The 22,414-nt window shown below is 34.8% G+C and overlaps 1 protein-coding gene and 1 pseudogene across 1 annotated transcript; one reads left to right on the plus strand and one right to left on the minus strand.

Moving 5' to 3' along the window:
* LOC149244407 (exocyst complex component SEC5A pseudogene) overlaps positions 1–22,414 on the plus strand; it is a 112,915-nt pseudogene that overhangs the window by 34,069 nt on the left and 56,432 nt on the right.
* On the minus strand, positions 9,262–11,817 carry LOC149244408 (uncharacterized). The gene is made up of 2 exons (XM_089367995.1): positions 10,270–11,817; positions 9,262–10,117 (listed from the first exon to the last, which is right to left on the minus strand). The coding sequence occupies exons 1-2, from the start codon at positions 11,690–11,692 to the stop codon at positions 9,738–9,740; spliced, it is 1,803 nt and encodes a 600-aa protein (XP_089224121.1). The 5' UTR covers positions 11,693–11,817; the 3' UTR covers positions 9,262–9,737.

Genomic DNA, 22,414 nt, shown 5'->3' on the forward strand with positions numbered 1-22,414 from the left:
TGGATGAGGATAGGGTCTGAAAACCACCCTCATCGCACGCTAAATAGCGATCACTTTGGTCGTACGATGTTACAGTTCAGCGGTCCGATGGGATCAAGCAGATCAATAGTCAGAATTAATCGAAAGGTTTTGTGAGGGCCGGGGGTTATCCTTCGGGTTTCTTTCTGATCTCTTGAGTAGTTTAGATGGTGGAGATTTCAAGGTAGGATGAGATTGTTCATGACATGGATTTTGAGGGTAGGGTTCGCGGAACCTGTGGGTCCCGTGGTTTATTTTTGTAAGTTACCTTTGGAGGGGAGGTATTTTTTGGGGGTATGATGTCTTAGGTTCTGTCGAGTCCGATCCTTGCAAGCCCTTTACCACTCAGTTTAGTTGCTTGGTGTAAATTGTGTAAATTATACTTGTTGTAATGAAATAGAAGGCACTACTCTTGCTTAAGCAAAAAATATATAGATAATTATTTATAATTAAATTTATTAAAATATGTTTTTACTATAATAAGAAATCACTTTTAAAAAAATATATAGAAACTTTCGGAAATAAAAAATAAAAAAATAAAAAAATAAACAAAAAATAAAAACAAAAAACAAAAAATAAAAAAAAAATCCTTTGATGGTTAAGAAAGCATGGATATATCGCAAGAAATTGACATCATCATGGAATGGCAGGCTTATCGATAAAAAGTCTTTTGCAATTAATGCTATAAAATGTGTCCAGTGCTAGTAAGTGAGTGTATAGGTATTGAAGCCTTTCTTATCCCAATTAGATATCAACGGATATTGGCACACCATAACATGATGATAGTTCCAGCTATTTCTCAGCTACAACTGCGTATGGGTGAAACGAAGAAATTCACAAAATTTGTTTCCAATTTGTTTTTCCCACAAGCATACCGAGCAGATCAAGTGGAGATGGACAATAAAGAAGCAAGGACATTGGGTAAGTGTGTTATTTTATTACTAGCAATTGTCCCAAAACGTACAAAGAGAGGCCAATACTCTTATGAAGTTAGAATTGTTGAATTTTTATAAAAGATTTAAAAGTACAAATATTTTTGTAAAAAATATTAAAAATAGAAAATAATGAATGTTGGAAACCATATAAGATGTAAAGTCTAAAATATATATAGATATATATATATATAAATTAAAATCTCAATTGTATTTTCAATTTGGGTATTGGTTAACTTTTACGCAAACATATGCTTCCACAATTGTAACTCTTCTTACTTAGAGTAATTTATTAAATGACAAAACTCATGACTCCTATAGATATTGCATCAAGAAAACTTCAAATTCAATTTGGGTAATGCAATTCTTATATATGACCAAGTGGGCTTCTATGGTTCAACATTGTTACTTTTCATAAGGCTCGCTAGCTAGTTTATACGGTTTTTTCAATAGTTATGCTTAAAAGGCAACACGAAGGGAATTAAGAGAGCAGAACAGAAAAACACATTGTTTTCATTCAAACGCACAACTACTGAAAAACAATTTAAAAAAGGTAGAGACTCTTTAAGGCACATAAAATCCCTCAAGAATCTCAGCTATAAATATCTTGATGCACAGGATGGCCGAAGCACATTAAACATGGAAAATTTTATGCTGTATGATATATTAGAGCTACAAAAATATTAATTATGTTTTGATTTATCAAACTTTGATTAGATTCCTAGTGAATGGATTTTTTTTAGGGCAGTTTCTAGTCTATTTTATTAGATTCCAATTTTCTAGAATCCTGTTGAATACTTTTCATAATCCATTCGAATGAAATCAATAATGTCTATGACAAATTTGGACATCTCAATATGATGAAGTTGTATCATGTTCTTTCGACTATAAAAATCGGATGAAATAGTATATGAGAATTCATTGAGATCGGTATGCAAAGAATTTTGCATGCTACTTGTTTCTTTTGCTGAAGGATCTCCACATCTTACAAAACTTCTTTTCACATTCAAGTAAAATGACAGATCACTGGATACAAACATAGAGTTGAACAATAAAGAGACCTTCTTAGTTCTTGACTGAAGTTCATTTTGCAGATTATCTTGTGTTTTCATGTCAATGTTTTTAGGTACCCCACCCAAAACAGTCTCAGACTTGAACCTTGGAATATTTGATATACCAACACTGTCGGAGAGCTTTGGACCATTATTTTCAGGTTGATTATCATGGTGCTTATCAAAATACTCCATTATATTCAAAAAAAAATTGAAGTCACTTTCAAAGAAGGATCTGTAAAATTAATCAATTTGCAATTGTCTTCATCTTGTATATTTTTGTGAATAGGAAAACAATTATGATTGTTGCAGGCCCCTCCCTCCATTCACTTGCAGATGTAGAATGCTCCTTTTGTTGATGGAGAAGCATTTTTGTAACAGATAAGGCTATAAGTTATTGTTTAGCATCACAAAACACGGGAGTTAGTAATGACTTGTAGGTGTTGTCAGTTAAGGTTAGCTTAGGTACAACTACTAGTTCATCAAAAGATCCATGTGATATTAATTTGGACTCATCTAAGTTTTCCCACAATAGCCCCAGCTCCAAAAGCCAAATTGGTGTACAACATGGGATACCCTCTGTCACTACTCCACTCAAGCCTTGCTTAATGCAATCATGAGTTTCCCAATTTGGTTCATTGTTCTTAAACGAACTCAGCCCATAAACATAATATGCCTTTCCCTCCCTTGATCTACATTTGTTATCTTGCTCCTTGTCCAAATTTTCTCCTTGATCCCAATCAAGGGCATGAAGCTTCAAACCTAGTATAGATATTTTCTTGCGTAGAGGAAAAAATGCACTTTTTCTGGACACAACCAAGACCTCGTGATCACTCCAAGGCAAGAAATATGATTTAAGTATTCTTTCAAGTGATGATAACATAGGATCTAGTCCTCTCAAAGTTGTATCATATTTCAAGGAACCTATTTGGGAAACCCTGTCCTTGCTCAAACTCATTAGATCTACCTAATTAACATGTAGAATACAAGGCTTTTTTAGGTTTGGAAATGTATCTACTATTCTTTTTAGCTCATTATCTAACTCATAAACCATTTCATAATCCGTTCGAATGCAATCAATAATGTCTACGACAGATTTGGACATCTCAATATGATGAAGTTGTATCATGTTCTTTTGACAATAAAAATCGGATGAAATAGTATTTGAGAATTCATTGAGATCGGTATGCAAAGAATTTTGCATGCTACTTGTTTCTTTTGCTGAAGGATTTCCACATCTTACAAAACTTCTTTTCACATTCAAGTAAAATGACAGTCAAAAGTACAAATTAAACTTTTGGATGCCAGCTTCTTAAACGGGACAGTTTTGAGTTCAGGTCAACCCTGTGTGATATATCACTAAGGTCAACAATAGCCTTGGAAGTTGAATTGCATACACAAATGTTGGTGCAAAAGTCCAACTTTGGGAAGCATCAGATGGTTTCCTTACACTCTGCCATCTGTTCACAATAGTGCTAAAGCAGGACTTGATATCCCAAAGAAAGGTAATATATATTTGCATTGACATTCAATCATCCTTATCAATGTAGAGACATTTCATTCATTCATAATTAATTCTCAAGTTCAAAATATGTGCTCTTGAATCAGCCCTCATATCATAGACTTCATTATTTATGCTCGTCTTTTCCAATTTATATACTAAAGTTTGGGAGCGGCCACTTATAAAGAGAGAAGAAATGCTAAAGGAAGATAATGATGTATGAATGAATTGAACTATTATTATTGCCTTTGGAAGACCTTTACAAGATCCAAAAGCAGAGTGTGGAAGATTTATATAGCTCTATATAACTGTATAAGATATGTGATGTGCAAATATGAAATATAAATTTCAAATTAGATTGTCAATTAATAAATTTAGTAAACTATTTCTTCTCTGCCAGTGATAGAAAAGAAGTTTTTTTTTTTTTTTCTTGCATTCGAATAGCTCCATGAGAAGCTTTCTACATTCTTGGCTGGAAAATTTAGTAATTGTACAGTTCCCTAAGATGAAATTGAAGTTGATGTGAAAATCATAAAGTTTCTTGTGATGGTATTTCTCATTCTAAGGAAATATATACTCGGGGAAATCTGTGCAAATGCCTAAACTATTCGGCAAAGCTGCATGTGTGGGAAATTAGTTTTCTCTAATTTATGAACAAAAATGAGTTTGTTTTTGCAACTTCAATCCATACAAACATGATTTAGTTCTTGAAATTCTATTCTATCATCCTGTTTGATATATCTCTTTTTAAACATATTTCAATCCATTTGTTGAAATCTCACACTGCAACACTCAAAGCCTTTGTATACTTTCAAACAATCACTTCATAACAAGGCAGTGGCATTGTTTCATGATCAAGTTTAAAGGTACAGGGTGACAATAGTACTTTATCGAAGGAAACAATTAAACTTGATCTTCTGTCAAGAACACTGCAAGTTAGCAATATCAGTCCATTGCTTACATTAGAGAAATTGCATCGGCTTTTTATGTACTATGGAACTCTCATCGACTTCATGCTAACATATTCAAAAGAATTGCTTTATGTAGAGTATTCCAAGCCATAAGAAACCCAGGGTGCTTTGTCATTGAACAATATGGACGTTGGTGGGCAACGTTTAAATGTTGAGATGAAAAAAGTAGTGCCTCCAAAGATGGTAACATCTGCTTCTAATGCAAGCATTGATGATGCAACAGGCATTGGCATCACAGCAGGCTGCCAGCAGGGCAACAATAGTAAAATTTGCTACTGAGGCAGCTGCTCTCCGAGCTGCAGAAATAAGCAAAAGGCTCAAAGGAGAATTTGTCAACAAAGAGGAGAAGGAACCTAGGAAAACGAGAAGGTAGGTTTTTCCTCTTCAAATGCAATTGAGAGAAATGACAAAAGGAAGAGAAATGACAAATGACGATAACCTTCATCTTATTCACCAGAAAGTTCATCTAGATTGTTTTCGTGTCTCGACAAATATGACAAGTACTGGAAGAAAGAGAAGCATAAGGGAGTTTCTAAGGCTATTTTCCCTATTCCAAGTTTATGAGACTCATGGCTAGTTGAGCGAGGAACTATTGTCATTTGTCATGTATATGCTTGAGAGAACATTTATATACACGAGTTGTTTAGTCTATCCTCGTGGCCACAAGTTTCGATGGATTCTTGTTTTCTTTTCAATGGACAATGTCCGCCCACCCAACGCACTTTACGCAATTCACACAAGGATCAATAACTATTCTGGCACCGTTAAAAATTAATGTTCGATTTGGAATGACGGGGATTAATAACTATTCCGACAAGCACTATTAACTGTAACTGTTTGGTGCATAGCATTAAATATGTGATCTATCTACTATGGCCTTGATTACTAAGCACTCGAATCACATCGTTAAACTGTTAGTTTTAAGGTTTACCTACACTCATATCATTATGTTTAAAAAAATAGTTTTTAATTGTTTAAATTGAAATTTAAACAATAAAATTCGACCAAATTTTAATAATGAGATTAATCGAAAAGATATTTGTTTACAAGTATTTTATAAATTTAGTATTAAAAAAATTGTGTAATTTATTTGAGTTAAATTTAGTGTTTACATTTTTTTTGTTTTTTAATAATAAAGGTAAATTATCCCTTAAATAAAAGATAAAATATTATAAAATATCAATAATCCAGGGAAGAAATTTGATGGGAAAGTTGTTTTTACTAGGGGATTTTCTTATTAACTATAACCAGAAATTTTCTTTGCTTATCAATATTTCTTATAAAAATGTACAAAACAGGCACTAAAGTTGCATAAATTGTCAAATTTTATAGGTGTTTCAAATTTGAAATTCCTACCTTATCCATGACTTGGATGATACATTAACCCTAGATTTACTAAACCTAGACTTTAGGAAATCAATGACTAGTTCCATCATTGCTTTTAACATAACCTCACTTAGACTCAAGCTAATGACATGGTCTAACACTTCTCTCAAAAGACTAATAACTTGATCTCTAAGAGATCATAACAAAAGTTTACAAAATGACCAAAATAATAAAAGGAATAAGCTTGAATTTAATTACTATAACATAGGACACTAACACCTCCTATAAGAAAAACAGTCTCGATAAGAACTACCCCCTCATTACTTTAGAATGAGATATTCACAATCTAAGGAATGAAGGAAACATCCTTTTGTTTGGGGACTTCAATTCTAGAACCTCTACTAACCAAGTTACTCTATTAAGTAATAACAATAATCCTAACCCCCTTTTGACTTGATGAGGATTATGGCTTGAATAGTAAATTAAAAAGAAATTTTGAAGACATTACCGCAAACCTATTTGGTACCAAGCTAATAAAGCTTTGTAGTTCCCAAGACTTGATTATTTGTAACAATATTAACAAGTGGCAAACATCTAGCGAAATGACTTGTAGTCATGGGCTTGGCAATAGTTTTGTGGAATATGGGATATATGATATTGAGGTTCTCAACTGTATTGTTAATTTTGACCTCCTAGATGATCACAAGCCTCATTGTGACTGTATACATCTATCCTTAACCCTAAACCTTGATATACACACTAATCACATGCAAAATAATGGTGAGAGCCAAAGGCACACTCTCTTTGAATAAAGTAAAAAGGATCTCTTCTTAAAAGAATTAACAAGCAATTTAGGTATCTTAACGTATAATGATAACATTGATCGCATCTATCACAAATTTACTACAACCCTGGTCCCTCTCCAATACTAGTAATAAATTCTCTACTGAGGTATTGTATAAAAAGAACAATAGAAATTCCAACCCTTGGTATGGTAAGGATTGTACGTTTCCGAAGAAAGAGATGAGAGATGCTCCTAATGAAATTATGATACTTGAAAAAGTAAGTGTGTATAAATCTCTTATCTAAAGGAAGAAAAGGCATTATATAAAGAAGAGGCAAGAGCATCTTCTTCACATCTCTAAAGCTAAGCCTAGAAAGTTTTGTAGGAATATCATTGTTTGTAAAACGAAAGAAGATAATTCAATCCCCTTAAAGGAATGGGATATCTATCTTAAGAATATTTATGACTCCCCACACACCATGGGAAATATAGTAAACAATCCTATAGAGTAAGATATATTTCCTTTGGAAGACATGGAATTCAGGATTATGAAGCTCACTAATGGGAAGGCTAGGGATATTGAAAGATACCAAGCTAAAATTTTCAAAATGGGAAGGTCTATCCTCATCTCGCACAAACTCCTCAACTTGGCGATGAAACATGACTTCCCTAACCCTTGGACGCAAAGCCTTATTGTTCCTATATTTAAAATTGGAGATAAAAATGTTCCCTCTAGCCAAATTTTATGGGCTAATTTTGGAAAATAATATTAGAATGTGGCTTGAGATTCATGGTAAAAGAGTAAAAGGGTAGGTTGGTTTTAGAAGGCATCACTCAACTATTGACCACCTTGTCACTCTTGGGACCACTACCGAGGAGTTTCGCAGTAATAAAACTTATCACTTATATTGTTTTGTTGACTTCAGAAGATCTTTCGACATTGTTCCTCAGGAGAAGTTATGGCCAAGGCTAGATGAGATAATCGTTCCTCTTGAGGTGAGAGTTGCTAGAATGTTATACGAGAATGTTATTTCCAAGCTTAAGACCATTAAGGGTTGGTGTGAGGAGATTAAAGGTAATATCAAGGTTAAGAAAGGATGTCCACTATCCCCTACCCTTTTTTGCATTTACATTGATAAGCTATAAGAGTGTTTAGAAGCTACAAGATGTGATGGACCCAAGCTCGATGGTATAGTCATTACTCTTCTCCTTTATGGTGACAATATCATTCTTTTTGCTAGAAACTATGATGATTTTGACAAACAACTTAGAATCCTCCATGATTACTCCTCCAATACAAGTATGATTATTAATAGAAAAAAGACTAAGTCATGATAATTAAATCCAAAAAGATCAACTATGATAATTTCATTTATGATAACAACTACTTGGAGAAGGTTTCCTCATAGAAAATTTTAGGTATTCATAGTCATCATCGGCTCAAATGGAACTATATCATTGAGAAAAGGATTACAGGAGGTTGTAAAGCTTACTACTAGCTTGAAAACAATTGTAAATCAACTGATTTTTGGATTTGGAGTAGAAGGAACTTCCTCTTCGAGAATTTCATCACCCCTGTTATTTTATATAGATTTGAGGTTTGGGGTTGCTATATATCTAGATAATCATGGAGAAAGATTGAGATGATCCAAAAGCAATTTGTAACATACAACCTTAAGATTAAAGGAAGCACTCCCTACCCTATTCTCTTGATTGAAGCTAGCCTCTCCCCCATTGAAAGCATGGCTATGTTTAGGTATTTGATCTACAAGAAGAAGTTGTACAACATGGAAACCAAGGGGCTCCCCAAAATTTCTCTAACTCTAGTCAAAACCCCCACCTCCAACTCAAGTGAGACTCGCTTAAGAATGCCTAGTCCTAGCTCGACAATTGGGGGATAAAGGAGGAGAGCATCATGGAGGATAAGGATGATATTAGAAACACTAATACTTCAAAATTTAAGGATAAGCTATGGGATGATAAGGAGTTGGAGGGAAAAAGAAAGCTATGATACTATAAGGAGATGATCAACTCCACTTTTGTTAACACCACTACTAAGAAGAAAATGAATTGCAAAGATAAGAACTAATTCTCATGAGCTTCAAAGTGAAGTTGGGCATTGGTCTATTCCCAAAAAAAACCTTGGGACTAAAGAATTTGCCCCTTTTGGGATACTAAAGGAGTTGAAGATGAAAATCACTTTCTCTTGGACTTCCCAACCCTTACTTATACCAGTTCTCCTTTTCAAAACATTTGCCACACTACCAATCTTCTTGACTTGTTAATTCAACAAAACTACAATTATCTAAAAACTCTTCTCTCCCTTCTCTTCTATCATAGAAATAAATTATTAAAGAGCCTTAGTTAATCACTTACCTTTTCAAGTCAGATAAATCATTTTAATCTTTATAGACTTTAAACAATATTATGATTATCATTTAACTAATTATTTATTTTATATAGTATTAAATTTATTTCCATTATTAATATTTTATTAAATATTAAATTTAAACGGCATACATAACCAACTACATTATGATAATATTATTGAAAAGAACACATCTACAGAGCATCAGTACTCACTCTAATTAATAATAGTAACAATTTCAATTTTACTTAAATTTAAAGATTATGCAGAAACAGATGCAGATTCACCATGAGTAGCATTTGTTTTTTCATATGTGGAAGATTGTGGTCTTTACCAATGTGAAACCATCACTTACAAAACAAATTATATCACTTTGAACCCAGGATACAAAATACACAATAAACCATATGATCTAGCAGTAACCAATCAAGCTATTTACCTATTAAAAAAAAACAGTAAGCAATCAAGTTTTGACCAAATACTCTTTAGACCACAATTGACCTATACTCCTAGATTTAATGTGAAATACTAACCATTGCGATCAATTCAGGCCGCTCAGGTTTTGGAGGATGCATTCCATGTTTCTCTAAGGATTCTCAAACGCAAGTGTTCCTCGACAAATGATTGGTCTATGAATTCCCTTCGAACACTGACCCGCGAGATGGAGCCATGAATTGTTTCTGAAGACAGTAATATAGCGAAGTGGGCTTGATCGATCGATCCAGGTCTTGCAGGATGCATTCCACGTTCCAGACGGGCAGCTACAGGAAGTCGTTGTGACTGCTCTATGATTTCCATGAGCTGGAGCAATGGATTGCCTCTGGAGCCACACTTCCACCGCGGTCATGGAACGTGGTCAACATAATGCTAAATTCTTTAGCAACCTTCATAAACTGCTCTTGAGCGGACCACGAACCAGCATCTTTTCCAACATCACACAAGCAGCCAATCGTGACCTTTTGCTTTCCATCAATTCTGTTTCCATACCAGCTCATGGAAAACAATGAAGTCCCTACAAAGAATAAGGGCTTTCTCGCACGGTATTCCCCTTGTAATATCTCAACGACCAAAACAGGGGATGCTGCAGTTGCCACTGATGGAATAACAAAAGCACCAAAACTGTCGGCAATGACATGAAATGTGTCCATATTCTCTGGAATCTCATCTGTAACAATTGAAAGAAGAGACAAGAATAGATTTAAATGCATGGCCACTGAGAGCAATCGGTAAAATTGTTAAGGGAAGAAAGACTTAAAATAATGGTTAAAGAGCATCAGAATGAAATAATATATGAGAGAGAAAGAGAGCACGGAGTGCCTTTTATAACGTTCATTAATGCGTATGTCTCTTGCAGCCGTTTCTTCCAAACATCCATAATGTCTGATTCTCCACCTTGGTTCGGATGCTCCTCCATATTTATGTTGCCCGCAGTCTGCAACAAGTTGTCCGCTTTTCTTTCTTCTCTCCTTTGATCCAGAACCTTCCGAAGTTTCTGCGATCCCTTCTTGAGTATTTGTAGCTCCAGGATCTTCGTTAGTCCCCTCATGACTAATTCCCCCAATTTCAAAATTTTGGGAAGAAGTTCCACATCCAGCTCAAGTTTTGAGATATGATTATACTTGAGCATGGTCAGGGCATCTACACTGGATACAAAAAATCCCTCTTTGACCTTCACGTACAAGCAGTACTTCCCATAGCTCAACTCTGCTGAGTGTATTATACCATCATTGATTTGAAATCCATAAGATTCTATGCAAGGCTTTTCTCTCTCAACCACAGCAACAAATTGGCACTCATCCAAATTTTTGAATTTGACAAATGTAGTTACAGGGTAAACACTTTTCTTTTCTTCTGTTGTGGTGTAATAAGCATAGCCATACCTCCTATCACAAGCTGCCCATCTCTTGCTAAACCAACTGAAGAAAATATAAAGAAGCTTGCACTTTCTGAATATCCACAACTTCACTGCTTTGGTTAAATAAGACATGAAATGCTCGTACAGTTTCAACAAAGGGGTCCTTACTAAATCTACAATAATCAGAATGAGCGTGCAGAGAGCTGATGGATTAGACAATCCCTTGGCCTGTAATAGCAGGGGTATGGTCGCTAGGAAGGCAGAAAGCCTCACATTCCATGAAATGTTATATTGCTTTCCGAATATGCAGGGTGCATACAACTCATTTATGTGGTACTCTTTGGAAAGCATCATTTCAAACATTTCTTCTTTGCTGATGACTGTCCCCATAACCAATTCGTTGCCAATGACCTCCACTTCCTTTAACAGAATCATACCATCATGAATATCATACATCGCCCACTCAAAAAGTATGTCTTGATGGCAGAAGTAAAACCTTTCATTGAATTGAACGGTATACCAGTACAAGTTAAAATCAATCAAAGTAACACCACTTATATTTCTGTTACTCTTCTCATCGAAATAGTGCTTCTTAAATTCTTGCCACGGTGGTTCCCATGATTTCCCAAGACTATATTTCTTAGATATGTGTATAACATCCGACTTCTCGTTTCCATCTTCCATTTTAGTGTAAGGAACACCATAGGTGTCTTCCTGAATGTGTGTGTTCCTTCTGAACAAAAACTTCAGCTGGCCCTTTATTGCCATTTGGCAGAGATAATAGACAGAATTTACAAAGGTGGTGTCCCTGGCAATCTGCCAGATCGCATACAGCCATTGTATGAGGATGAAAAGTTGCCCCTTCAAGAAATCACTGAAGCTCATTTTCTTTCGCCTGTCCCTAAATTGCCTTAATTAATTCCGGCTTTCCCCAGCCAAAATGTTATACAATATTACAGCTCAACTATCGAGAACTATATCCAGATTTCAACGAGATGCTTTGAGCTACTCACAAGACCTTCATTTGTTTGCAACCTTACATTTCTTCATCATACTTTGTCCTTTGTTTTTTTAATTATTATTAATATTTTTTAAATATTTATATGAATTTCATATAAACTTTTAAAAATTATGTAAAAGAAATTAATAAGTACAACTATATTAAACTTTTAGTTTTTTGAAAATAAAATTTAAATTAATTTATTAAAACCAAATATTAATAGTTTTTGAAAAATAATATTTAAATTATGATATTAATTTATTAAAAATATTAATAAGTAACAGCTATATTAAGTGGCCAAAAATGATGAACTGCACACGTTGGCCAAAAATTTCTCTTATGTGATTTCTAGAGAAAAACTTTGCTTAAACCATTTATATTTTTAATTTTCGATTTAAATTAATATATTTACTCTTACACAATAAATTTTATTAAAAATAAATAAATTAATGAAAATTAACTTAATTAGTTTATCAATCAATATCAATATCCTACCATTGGCACGGTAAAAATTGGAATTGTATTTTGCAATAGGAAAGGGACCATTTTAATGATTTCTATCTTTTTTTCCTTTCTTTAAAAGTAAGATTTGAAATTTTTTATTTTATTTTGAAGTATTTTAGTAATTATTATGAATATAAAAAAGTTTATATAAGTTTAGAAGGGTTGAAGATGAAAAGCAATTTTTTTAGATTATCTATTTTATATTCACATTTGATCTAATTTTCCAAGTATTTATTACACTACCCACCTTGTTGACTTTTTAATTAAAAAATCCATAATCATAAATGTTTCTCTATTTTTTTAAGCATAGAAAAAATAAGATTTAAACAATTTTATTTAATCTTAAGGTCCGGTAAACCATGTGAATCTTAGTAGGCTTTAAATGAGATGTATATGCTTGAGAGAACATTTATGTACGCGGGTTGTTTAGTGTATCCTCGTGGCCACAAGTTTCGATGGATTCTTGTTTTCTTTTTCAATGGAAAATGTCCGCCCACCCAACGCACTTTACGCACTTCACACAAGGATCAATAACTATTCCGGCACCGTTAAAAATTAATGTTTGATTTGGAATGACGGGGATCAATAACTATTCCGACAAGCACTATTAACTGTTTGGCGCATAGCATTAAATATTTGATCTATCTACTACGGCCTTCATTACTAAGCACTCGAATCACATGGTTATAACTGTTAGTTTTAAGTTTTACCTACACTCATATTTAAAAAAATAGTTTTTAATTGTTTAAATTGAAATTTAAACAATAAAATTCGACCAAATTTTAGTAATGAGATTAATCATAAAGATATTTGTTTACAATTATTTTACAAATTTAGTATAAAAAAAAATGGTGTAATTTTTTTGAGTTAAATTTAGTGTTTATATTTTTTGTTTTTTAATAATAAAGGTAAATTATTCATTAAATAAAAGATCAAATATTATAAAATATCAATAATCTGAGGAAGAAATTTGATGGGAAAGTTGTTTTTATCAGATTAACTATAATCAGAAATTTTCTTTGTTCATCAATATTTCTTACAAATGTACAAAACATGCACTAAAGTTGCATAAATTGACAAATTTTATAGGTGTTTCAAATTTGAAATTCCTACCCTGCGTTATTCTCACTTTAGCTTTGCTTTCTTTGTTTTTTTTTTTTATGAAAAGAAACAACTTACTTTTGATATTTCATAAGAAACCAAAAAGTACAATCCCTTGGTTGCATAACAACACACTTGACAACTTAAAAACTTGGCTTAGAATAAAATCCGAGATGCATTTTGGACCTTAAACATATCTTAAAACTTAACTAAATCCTATTTGAACAAGATCAAAACAAGTTAAAGGACAAAATGAACAACACATTACCATTAGACACTTTTGAGATGGAAACTAACCCAACATTTAATACTAGAGCTTCCTTGGATAACATATAGGGTAATGCATTATTTTCCCTGTAAGTATGAAGAACTTGCACATCATCTTAATGCTCCTCTATCTAGGAGACTTTCCTTTCCCGTAATTGTAAATGAAGGACCCTTAAGTCAACTCTTTCATTCAACCAGACCGCAAGGACTTTTGAATCCCCATACAATCTAAATATTTTTACCTACTTCCGAAGGACAATCCTAATGGAAAACGACATACTAGGGAGTTCAGTTGTAAAATATGTGCCACAAAGATTTTCTAAATGCACTAAAAATTCCTATTCACATGAAATAATAATACAATATAAATACAACAAGATATGGCTCGAGATAATTAATCTATCTTGGACATACAATCTCTTGGTTAAGTGAATATCTCAACCACACACCAATGTAGGAAGCTAACTAGTTGAAGATGATTGGTGCGAGTAGAAGGAAAGCGAGTGTATGGGAGTATGTCAAAGCATTTTGAAAAATATCTGGAGAGAGATATTATGTGAGGAAGCAATGACACAAAGATGGTCTAAAACTTTTGTTAGAATTGGATATCAAAGAAACCTGTTAATATATTGTGAATGAGTGATGCATAAGAAATGTTATGTGTGGGCAATTGGTGTATGACCAATAACTGTGTGAACTGGTGATTATTGGTAGTTGTTATCTCTTAAACCAACTGAGTGTAAGTGGCCAACAACATTACTGATTAGCGTATAACTAGAAATTTTGGTTAAGACTACTTCCATTTTTGAAAATCCAACATGTAAATTGGCCTTTAAAGGAAGGATTTGTAGGGATTGCGGAAATTTCCATAGTCAAATTCTTAATGTAAATTGACTAACAATATTTTTTTCTTCTTCATGCAGTGGTTTTAACCTCTCCCTTTTTACTTGCTATGTGCCTTTCATTTGGTTGCACAAAATTTTATAATTGGTGAAGAATAAAATTCCATTGGATCCATACTCCCTAACTATTCTTAAGCCTTCTATCAATGTAATATAATATACATCATTGTTTGTTGTCCTTCCAAGTACATTCCTTTTCTTTTCGAGGAATTTGTTTGTTGCAATATTGTATGACACATAAGTAATCACTTCTTTCCCTAGATTGGGATGACAAGAAACTTCTATGCATAATGTCCATTTTTCAAGCATGTTTAATGGGTTTTTTGATCCATGTAAAAAAAAAGAAATTCAATAAAATGAATAATGTATTTCTTTATTGCAAATGCCTTAGATTATGGGAGAATCGTGAAAAATAAATATCTATTGTAATTGAATGACAGAATATTACAAGAAGGATTTAGCCTAGAATTTTATATCTGACATTGATATGATGATTAACTCCAACAAAGTAATATGCTAAGGTTAAAACATGATGAGGAAGAAATCATTATCTGGACTTATGTGGGTGCATTGAGTTTGGTATGCAAAATGGATCGTTAGGTCTTCTTTCCCAAGGTTTCCTTAGATGGATATCAGATCCTGATGTGTATATGTTGAGTCATATTTGATTTTCTAGTGTTAAATAGTTCTATATATAGAAGCTTACTCGTTATAGGGAAGGATATCAAGTGAGATATATTATCTCCTAAGGGTTAACTACTTCAAGAGCCACCCCAAAGGGGGTATGCTATTGAAATAATTGCAATTTCTTTGCTTACATACTTACATAAGATGAATGTCCACTTGAATAAATCAAAATAGGAGGTAATTAAATGATATTGAGGAATGGAAGCTCAATGCTCCAATATCCCTATTAAAATTCAATTGGGAAGGAAATGTACCATTCTGAAAATTTTGATGCAAAATGTTTCTTATCTCGTATCCACCAAAATACAAGTGCAACAAACCTGGAGTTTGGTGCTCTATCCTTGAAAATTGATTTGCGTGATAAAGGACAACAACGGAAGCAACTCGTCAGAGAAAACACTAACAAAGTTTTTTGAGAACAATAGTGACCAAAGGAAGCTGACACTAAAGGACAAGTTTCAAATTATTAAGATGAAAAAAGAATGAAACAATTCTGCAGTACCTGATCATGTTTACATAGTGTCATGATGAACTTGGAAGGGTCGTTGTTACTGTCCTTGAAGAAGATATGGTATCTCTATCCCTCTTGGGCCGTCCCAAGAGTTGTCATAGTTATCAAGATTCGATAAATGGTAGAGAGAAACTACCAAGCTGGGAGTGGTTATGGTTTGATCTAGTGCAACAAGAAATAAGGCGGAGAAACAGAGATGGGACTTCATCCAAGGGAAAGGATGAAGAAAAATACACCTTGGCTAGAAAGGAAAATAAAGGGAAAGGGAAGAAATACTAATCCAAAGAAGAATCTAATCAAGGGGGCAAAAATAAGGACTTGTCCAAAATCAAGTGCTTTCACTGTCATGAACTGGGACACTATGCCACGAAATGTCCACACAAGAAGGCAAGCAAGAAGATTGCAGAAGCAATAGTGGGTGAAGCCTTGAATTCATAGTTTGAACTTGATTTTACCCTCATTGCATGCATGACAAGCAAAGTGATGGGTAGTGTGTGGTGTCTTAAGAACAACGCCTCATTCCACATGACAAGAAAAAAAGAATTTTTTAGTGACCTAGAGGAGAAGGATCTCTAGATGCACATCGAGATGGGAGATGATGGAAGGTATAACGCGACTGGTATTGGTAGAATTACGTTTCATAGGGAGTTTGGTTCCCCTCCCAGGCTCAAGGATGTGATGTATGTATCAGTTTGAAGAAGAATCTAGTTTTCATCACAGTGTTGGAAGACCATGGCTACGATGTGATATTCAGCAAAAGGAAGGCTTTCTTGAGACACATCGCCACGGGACAACTGAAGGAGATCGGGGTTCAAGTGAAGAACCTTTACAAATTAGATTTAGAATAGTATGCAACATTGAGCATAAAATTAGAGAAGGTGCAAATCCTAAATGTCAACGAATTATGACATAGAAGACTTGGCCATTTGCATCATGGTGCTTTGAAGATCATGCAACAAATTTCTACATACCTCCCCAATGGAGCACTAGAGTAGCAAGATACATGAAAAGGGTGTGCACTAGGTAAGTACACAAAATACACCTTCAATGATCAAGACAATAGGGCACATGCAATCCCTTAAAGGATCCACTATGATGTCTGTGGACCTTTCTCGACAGCCTCCACTGTCAAACATAGGTATTATGTTATATTTGTAGATGATTTCTCATAGAAGTTCTGGATCTACTTCATGCAGAAGAAAGACCAGACATTCCCCAAATTTGTTGAGTTTAAAGCACTTGTTGAGAAAGAGACTGGCAGGAAAGTGAAGGCTCTCAGGACCGATAACGGTGGTGAGTACGTGTTGAATGAGTTCAAAAATTTCTATGAAAAGGAAGGAATTCGACAGGAGTTGACAACACCTCATAACCCATAACATAATGGGGTGGCTGAGAGGAAGAGTATAATTATTGTGGGAGTATCATGGGCGATGCTGCATGACCAATGCATACCTCTACACTTGATGGTTGAAGCATGCAACACAACGGTCTATTTGTAGAATAGGAGTCCTCATAGGATTTTTGGCATGAGTACACCAGAGGAAGATTTTTTAGGGAAGAAACCAGATGTGTCACACTTTAGGATCTTTGGATCATTAGTTTACTACCATGTTTCCAAGGAAGCAAGGAAAAATCTGGAGCCTACAATAGAGTTGGGCATATTTGTGGGGTACATTGATACACTTCACAAATATTGTGTGTACTTGCCATCTCTCAAGATGAAAATGGTTAGGAGGGATATGAAATTTGATGAGGAGAAGGAAATGAGGTGTTCTCTTGAGAGGGTGCTTCAGTTGCAGCCTAATCAGGAGCTTTTGGCTCCAAAGGAAGAGCCTCAAGAAGTTGTGGAGAAGCCACAGGTAGAGGAGAAAAGAGTGGAGGCATCCACTCAAGCAGAGACATCTAGAGCAGGACGGAAGAAAACCAGGGAAGTTGACAGATTATTACAGAATGATAGAGAGAATGTGGTAGCATCCACATCGAAGCGCAGGCAGAGGAGGTCGCCATATTGGTACACTAGCTACATGAATATGATGAGTGAGATGGTAGAGACAGAGTCGTCCTCATTAGAGAAAGTTGTAGAACAACCAGTATGGGTTAATGCTATGGTAGAGGAATGTGATTCCATTGTTAGAAACAGTGTTTGGGAAGTGGTACCAAGACCAACAAACAAATCAGTGGTTGGTTTGAGATGAATTTACAAGATAAAGCATGCAGAAAACGGGAGCATAGAGAAACAAAAGGTCGGATTTGTGGCCAATGGGGTTCTCTCATGTGGAGGGAATTGACTATGAGGAGACATTTTCTCCAATAGCAAGGTATTCATCCATCGGGTCAATTCTAGCATTGTCAGTGCAAATGGGGTGTAAGATCCACCACATGGACGTGAAGACAACATTACTCAATGGATTTATTGAGGAAGAGGTGTATATTGAGCAGCCGAAGGCGTTTGAGATATTTGATAGAGAGACGCATGTGTGTAGACTCAAGCGAGAATTGTATGGACTCATTCAAGCACCCATGCTTGGTATACCAGGATTGATATGTATCTCACTAGTTTGGGATTCACCAAAAGTGAAGCAAATGAAAACCTTTATCACATTGTCGTAAAAGGTAAATTATTGATTATTGTGTTATATGTCGATGACTTGATCCTTAACGATGATGCGAAAGTGATCAAATCTTGTAAGGAGGACCTTGCAAGAGAGTTCGAGATGAAGAAAATGGGACTCAAGCATTATTTCCTTGGTTTGAAAGTATGGCAAGGAGATGGGGAACTGTTTTTCTCTCAAGGAAAGTATGCCAATGAGATACTGAAGAGGTTGCGAATGGAGAGTAGCAAACCCATGGACACTCCTCTAGAAGGTAACTGGAAGAAAGAGGATGTCACTTCAGGTGAGAAAGTGGAGGACCCCATTTACAAGCCACTTGCGGGTTCACTCATATATTTGGTGAACACACAACTATACATGTGTTATGAAGTTAACCAACTTATTCAAGCAATGGTTAAGCCAACCAAACTATATTGGAAAGAAGCAAAGCATGTCTTGAGATACCTCAAAGAAAATACTTAGTTTGGTCTTTGGTACAAACAGATAGAGGGAGTGAAGTGGCAAGGATTCACAGATGCACATTGGGTGGGAAGCTCATCATACAGGAAGAGCACTTTAGGAGGAATTTTCAGTGTTGGGTCAGCAATAGTTTCTTGGTATAGCAAGACGCAAAGATTTGTGGCACTCAACTCAGTAGAAGATGAGTACATGGATGCAAGTCAAGCATCATGTGAGGCTATCTAGATGAGAAATATTCTTTTTAGGTTATTTGGTCAGAATATGGATCCTACAATGATTTACTGTGACAATCAGAGTTGTATCAAACTATCTGAGAATCCATTATTTCATGATCAATCCAAGTGTATTGATATATGGTATCACCATCTACAATATTGTGTGTAGAGGCAGATTATGTTGTTGCAGTACATCCCAACATAGGAACAAGATGCAGATATTTTGACAAAGGTCTTGTTAAGAGGAAAATTAGATTTACATAGAAGCAGGATTGGGGTATTTGATAATCCCTTTCTCACTGAGAAGGAGTGTTGAAAATGCAACAAGAAAATTTAGTTTTGACTTTGCTTTGGTCAAACTAGATTAAAATTCAAATTTCAATTTTAGAAGAATACTTGGAGGTAGTTAACTGAGGTGACATGGCTCTTGTTACTCAGTTAACTTAGTAAATTCAAGTTGGAGACACTTGATTTTAGTTTTACATGATGGATTGCTAATTTGTAGCAATCTATTTCAGTTAATTTGAGTTAATGTCAGTTTAACTAGTTCTCACTTTAAGAAGAACTAGTGGAGGTCAATTTTTGGTTGTGTAACATTTTCCACATCGAGTGATCATCTACTTAACTGATCAATTAGCCCAAAATAGTTGTTGCATGCAGGGAATTCGAGTTGCCCAGTTGATATAGAAGTTCAAGGGAAGTGTACTATTAGTTGTAATCTAGTTCAAGTTGTATAGGTGGTGCATGCAATGAAAGAATTGACCTATGATAATTGCACAATTCCTTGGTGAGAAATTCCTAAAACAAGAGGGGCAATTTCCCAAGGGAACAATGCAACGAAATAAGAGCTTGGAAGCTCAAATTTTTGTCTAAGTATTAGCCAAGGTTAGTTAGTTAGGTAGAGGATAAAAGATACAGGTGCAGTTTGAGCTCAATCTTGAGCATATCATATTGTATTCATTGAGATTCTTTGACTAATGAAATACATATAGTAAGGGGTTTTGAGCAGTTTATTTCCCCTAGATAAATATATGTGTATATGTGTTGAATATTGATGCATGTTAATTATTTGTGTTCTCAATCGTGAATTTACTTCTGTAGATGAGAAGAGTAGCTTCTAGTCTTGTGATTTAGAAATTTTCATGAGAAGTTTAGAATCTACACATTAATTTCTACACAAAAAACAAAGAACACACCAATCAATAGATCTATAGGCTATGATATAAATAGGTCCAAAGAAGAGGGGGTGACAAGTTGAATTGGTGGGTCAAAACCAACCAGCTCACTCCTTGTAAAAGAGATCTAAATTATAGAGACAAAATTAATCATAAAGTGCACAAATGGATAAAATAAAATATGGCACGAATCCTTTGTATTGAATAATACATAGTCTATTACATCTTGGGCCATATGCTCAAGGTCCAAACCAACAATATAAGATTATAATAACATCATGCTCCCTTAGCATAGGCCATGGATGTCTTTTTATACAAGTTACATTACAAATTTAGGATGTAACAACCCATTTTCGCAAATTTGTGCATGACTCATAAATTTGAAAATTTGTGCATTTTTAACAAATCTGCTCCATAGAACCCTTTGTTTCTCCTATAACATGTCAAATTTTGGAAAATTACTTATGTGTTATCAATTTCATATACTTTGAGAAAAACCCATGTTCTATAATTTTTATATTTTCCCTCGTTTGCACGCAAATCGAGAAGGGAGTAGAAATTTTGAAAACTAGTGCGAATTTGGGTTCGAAGCATTAATTATTCTCTAAAAATCAATCCGTATGACCTGGGTGCATTCTAGATCATGTGGAAGCATGAAAACATCATTATGAACATAAACTGTGTCTTAGTTTTCTCCCGGAAGTGCGTTAATAGGTCAAGCTCCAAATTAGTGCAGGAACTACTGTTGGTGTAGGAACAAACTAGAATATTGTTGCACATAAAAGTTGGTTGACCAATTGTTTGTTCATAACTCCATATGTTTTCCTGAGAACCTTGACATGCCAAAGATTTGCAGAGTGATGAAGACAACATACACAATCTTTTCTTAGTGCGGGAAACATCAAGAGTGCAGAATCATGATACAAGATTAAGGTTGCAAGATCATGTTGCATAGAGAAGAAGAAAACATCGATAATTAATGGCGATATTATATAAATACTATTAAATCAACGAAAATAAAGGAAATTTATTAATTTACCTCTTCATGCTTATTTTTAAGAGAATTAGACCAAGAATGTGCAAAATGATGACAATAACTATGAGAACTAAGTAAAAATATCAGGGAAAAAGATGTATTAAATATGAAAAAATGAAGGCTTGACAGTGTGAAATATGCCAGAGATACCAGATAAAATAACACAATGAGATGATAACAATGGAAATATTTTATTAAGATCTGAAGCAATTCTGTTCACTTGCCTCTTCGAGGGGGCAACCTCTAGTAGAGCAAAGCTCAATTACACAACACAAGACACGACTTCCCTTACTATCTTTGAAAATATAGTTTCCTGAGACCCAAAACCATAACTACTCATGGTCCCTTGTGTTGTAGGGAAAAGTATCCGACTCGAATGACCCTATCCCACTCTAAGGGTGATAGTACCTCAGCAACAACTGTAAAGAAAACTACTTAAGGTTTACTTCTTTATGAAAGCAAAAGAGAGTGGATAAATGCACTAACCGTTGCCTTGCGCTTAATGTCGAATCCAAACTCTTCTCTTTGGCTGCTTGCTCCCAGCTCCTTGCTCTTTTGCTGGCCCAGCTACAATGAGATCCTGCAAAATAACAAAGAAGGAAACTACAAGAAGCATGCAATCATAACTGGTTCAAGGATTAGTGTAAACCAAACATGCAATTATCACAATATATTATTGAAACAAGAGCACATAGAAGAACCTCAACAGCTTTTATTAATGAAGAAGTAAAGGTTCTGAGAGTATTACAACCATTGAAGGCTCCAATCCAGCAACACCTCCCAGTAGAAAGAATTTCTCCTCTTCACCTCTCTCAAACAATCACCCAATAGCTCTATAGTGAAACCAATAGCATATCATTACTTTGCACCAAATTCCAGCCTCCTGAGCTCATAGGAGAGAGCTCAATATATAGATGAATTGAGAAAGGATGAGTCAGATTGCAACTGATGTGTAGCTGCCTTGTGTCCTCTCTCTCTTCAGTTAATCTTTAGTTGATCTTCAGTTCTTGAGTCCACTTGGAGAACCTTGCTTCCACTTGGAGAAACAGAGCCTCTGACTCATCACAAGGCGAAATACCTGATCCAAGTGTCATTTTTGGAAGATTCCAGAGCAATGACTCAGTGTGCCACTTGTCCC

This window comes from Pinus tabuliformis, chromosome 8, assembly GCF_031772625.1.
Source record: "Pinus tabuliformis cultivar Carrire ecotype Pingquan chromosome 8, CPIR1, whole genome shotgun sequence".
Lineage (NCBI taxonomy): Eukaryota > Viridiplantae > Streptophyta > Pinopsida > Pinales > Pinaceae > Pinus > Pinus tabuliformis.

Bases quoted from the DNA above. Each gene is read 5' to 3' on its own strand.
- LOC149244408 (XM_089367995.1), bottom strand. From the start codon at position 11,692: ATGAGCTTCAGTGATTTCTTGAAGGGGCAACTTTTCATCCTCATACAA. The intron at 10,118-10,269 runs GCACTCCGTGCT...CAATTGTTACAG, and splicing joins ATTAATGAACGTTATAAAAG to ATGAGATTCCAGAGAATATG.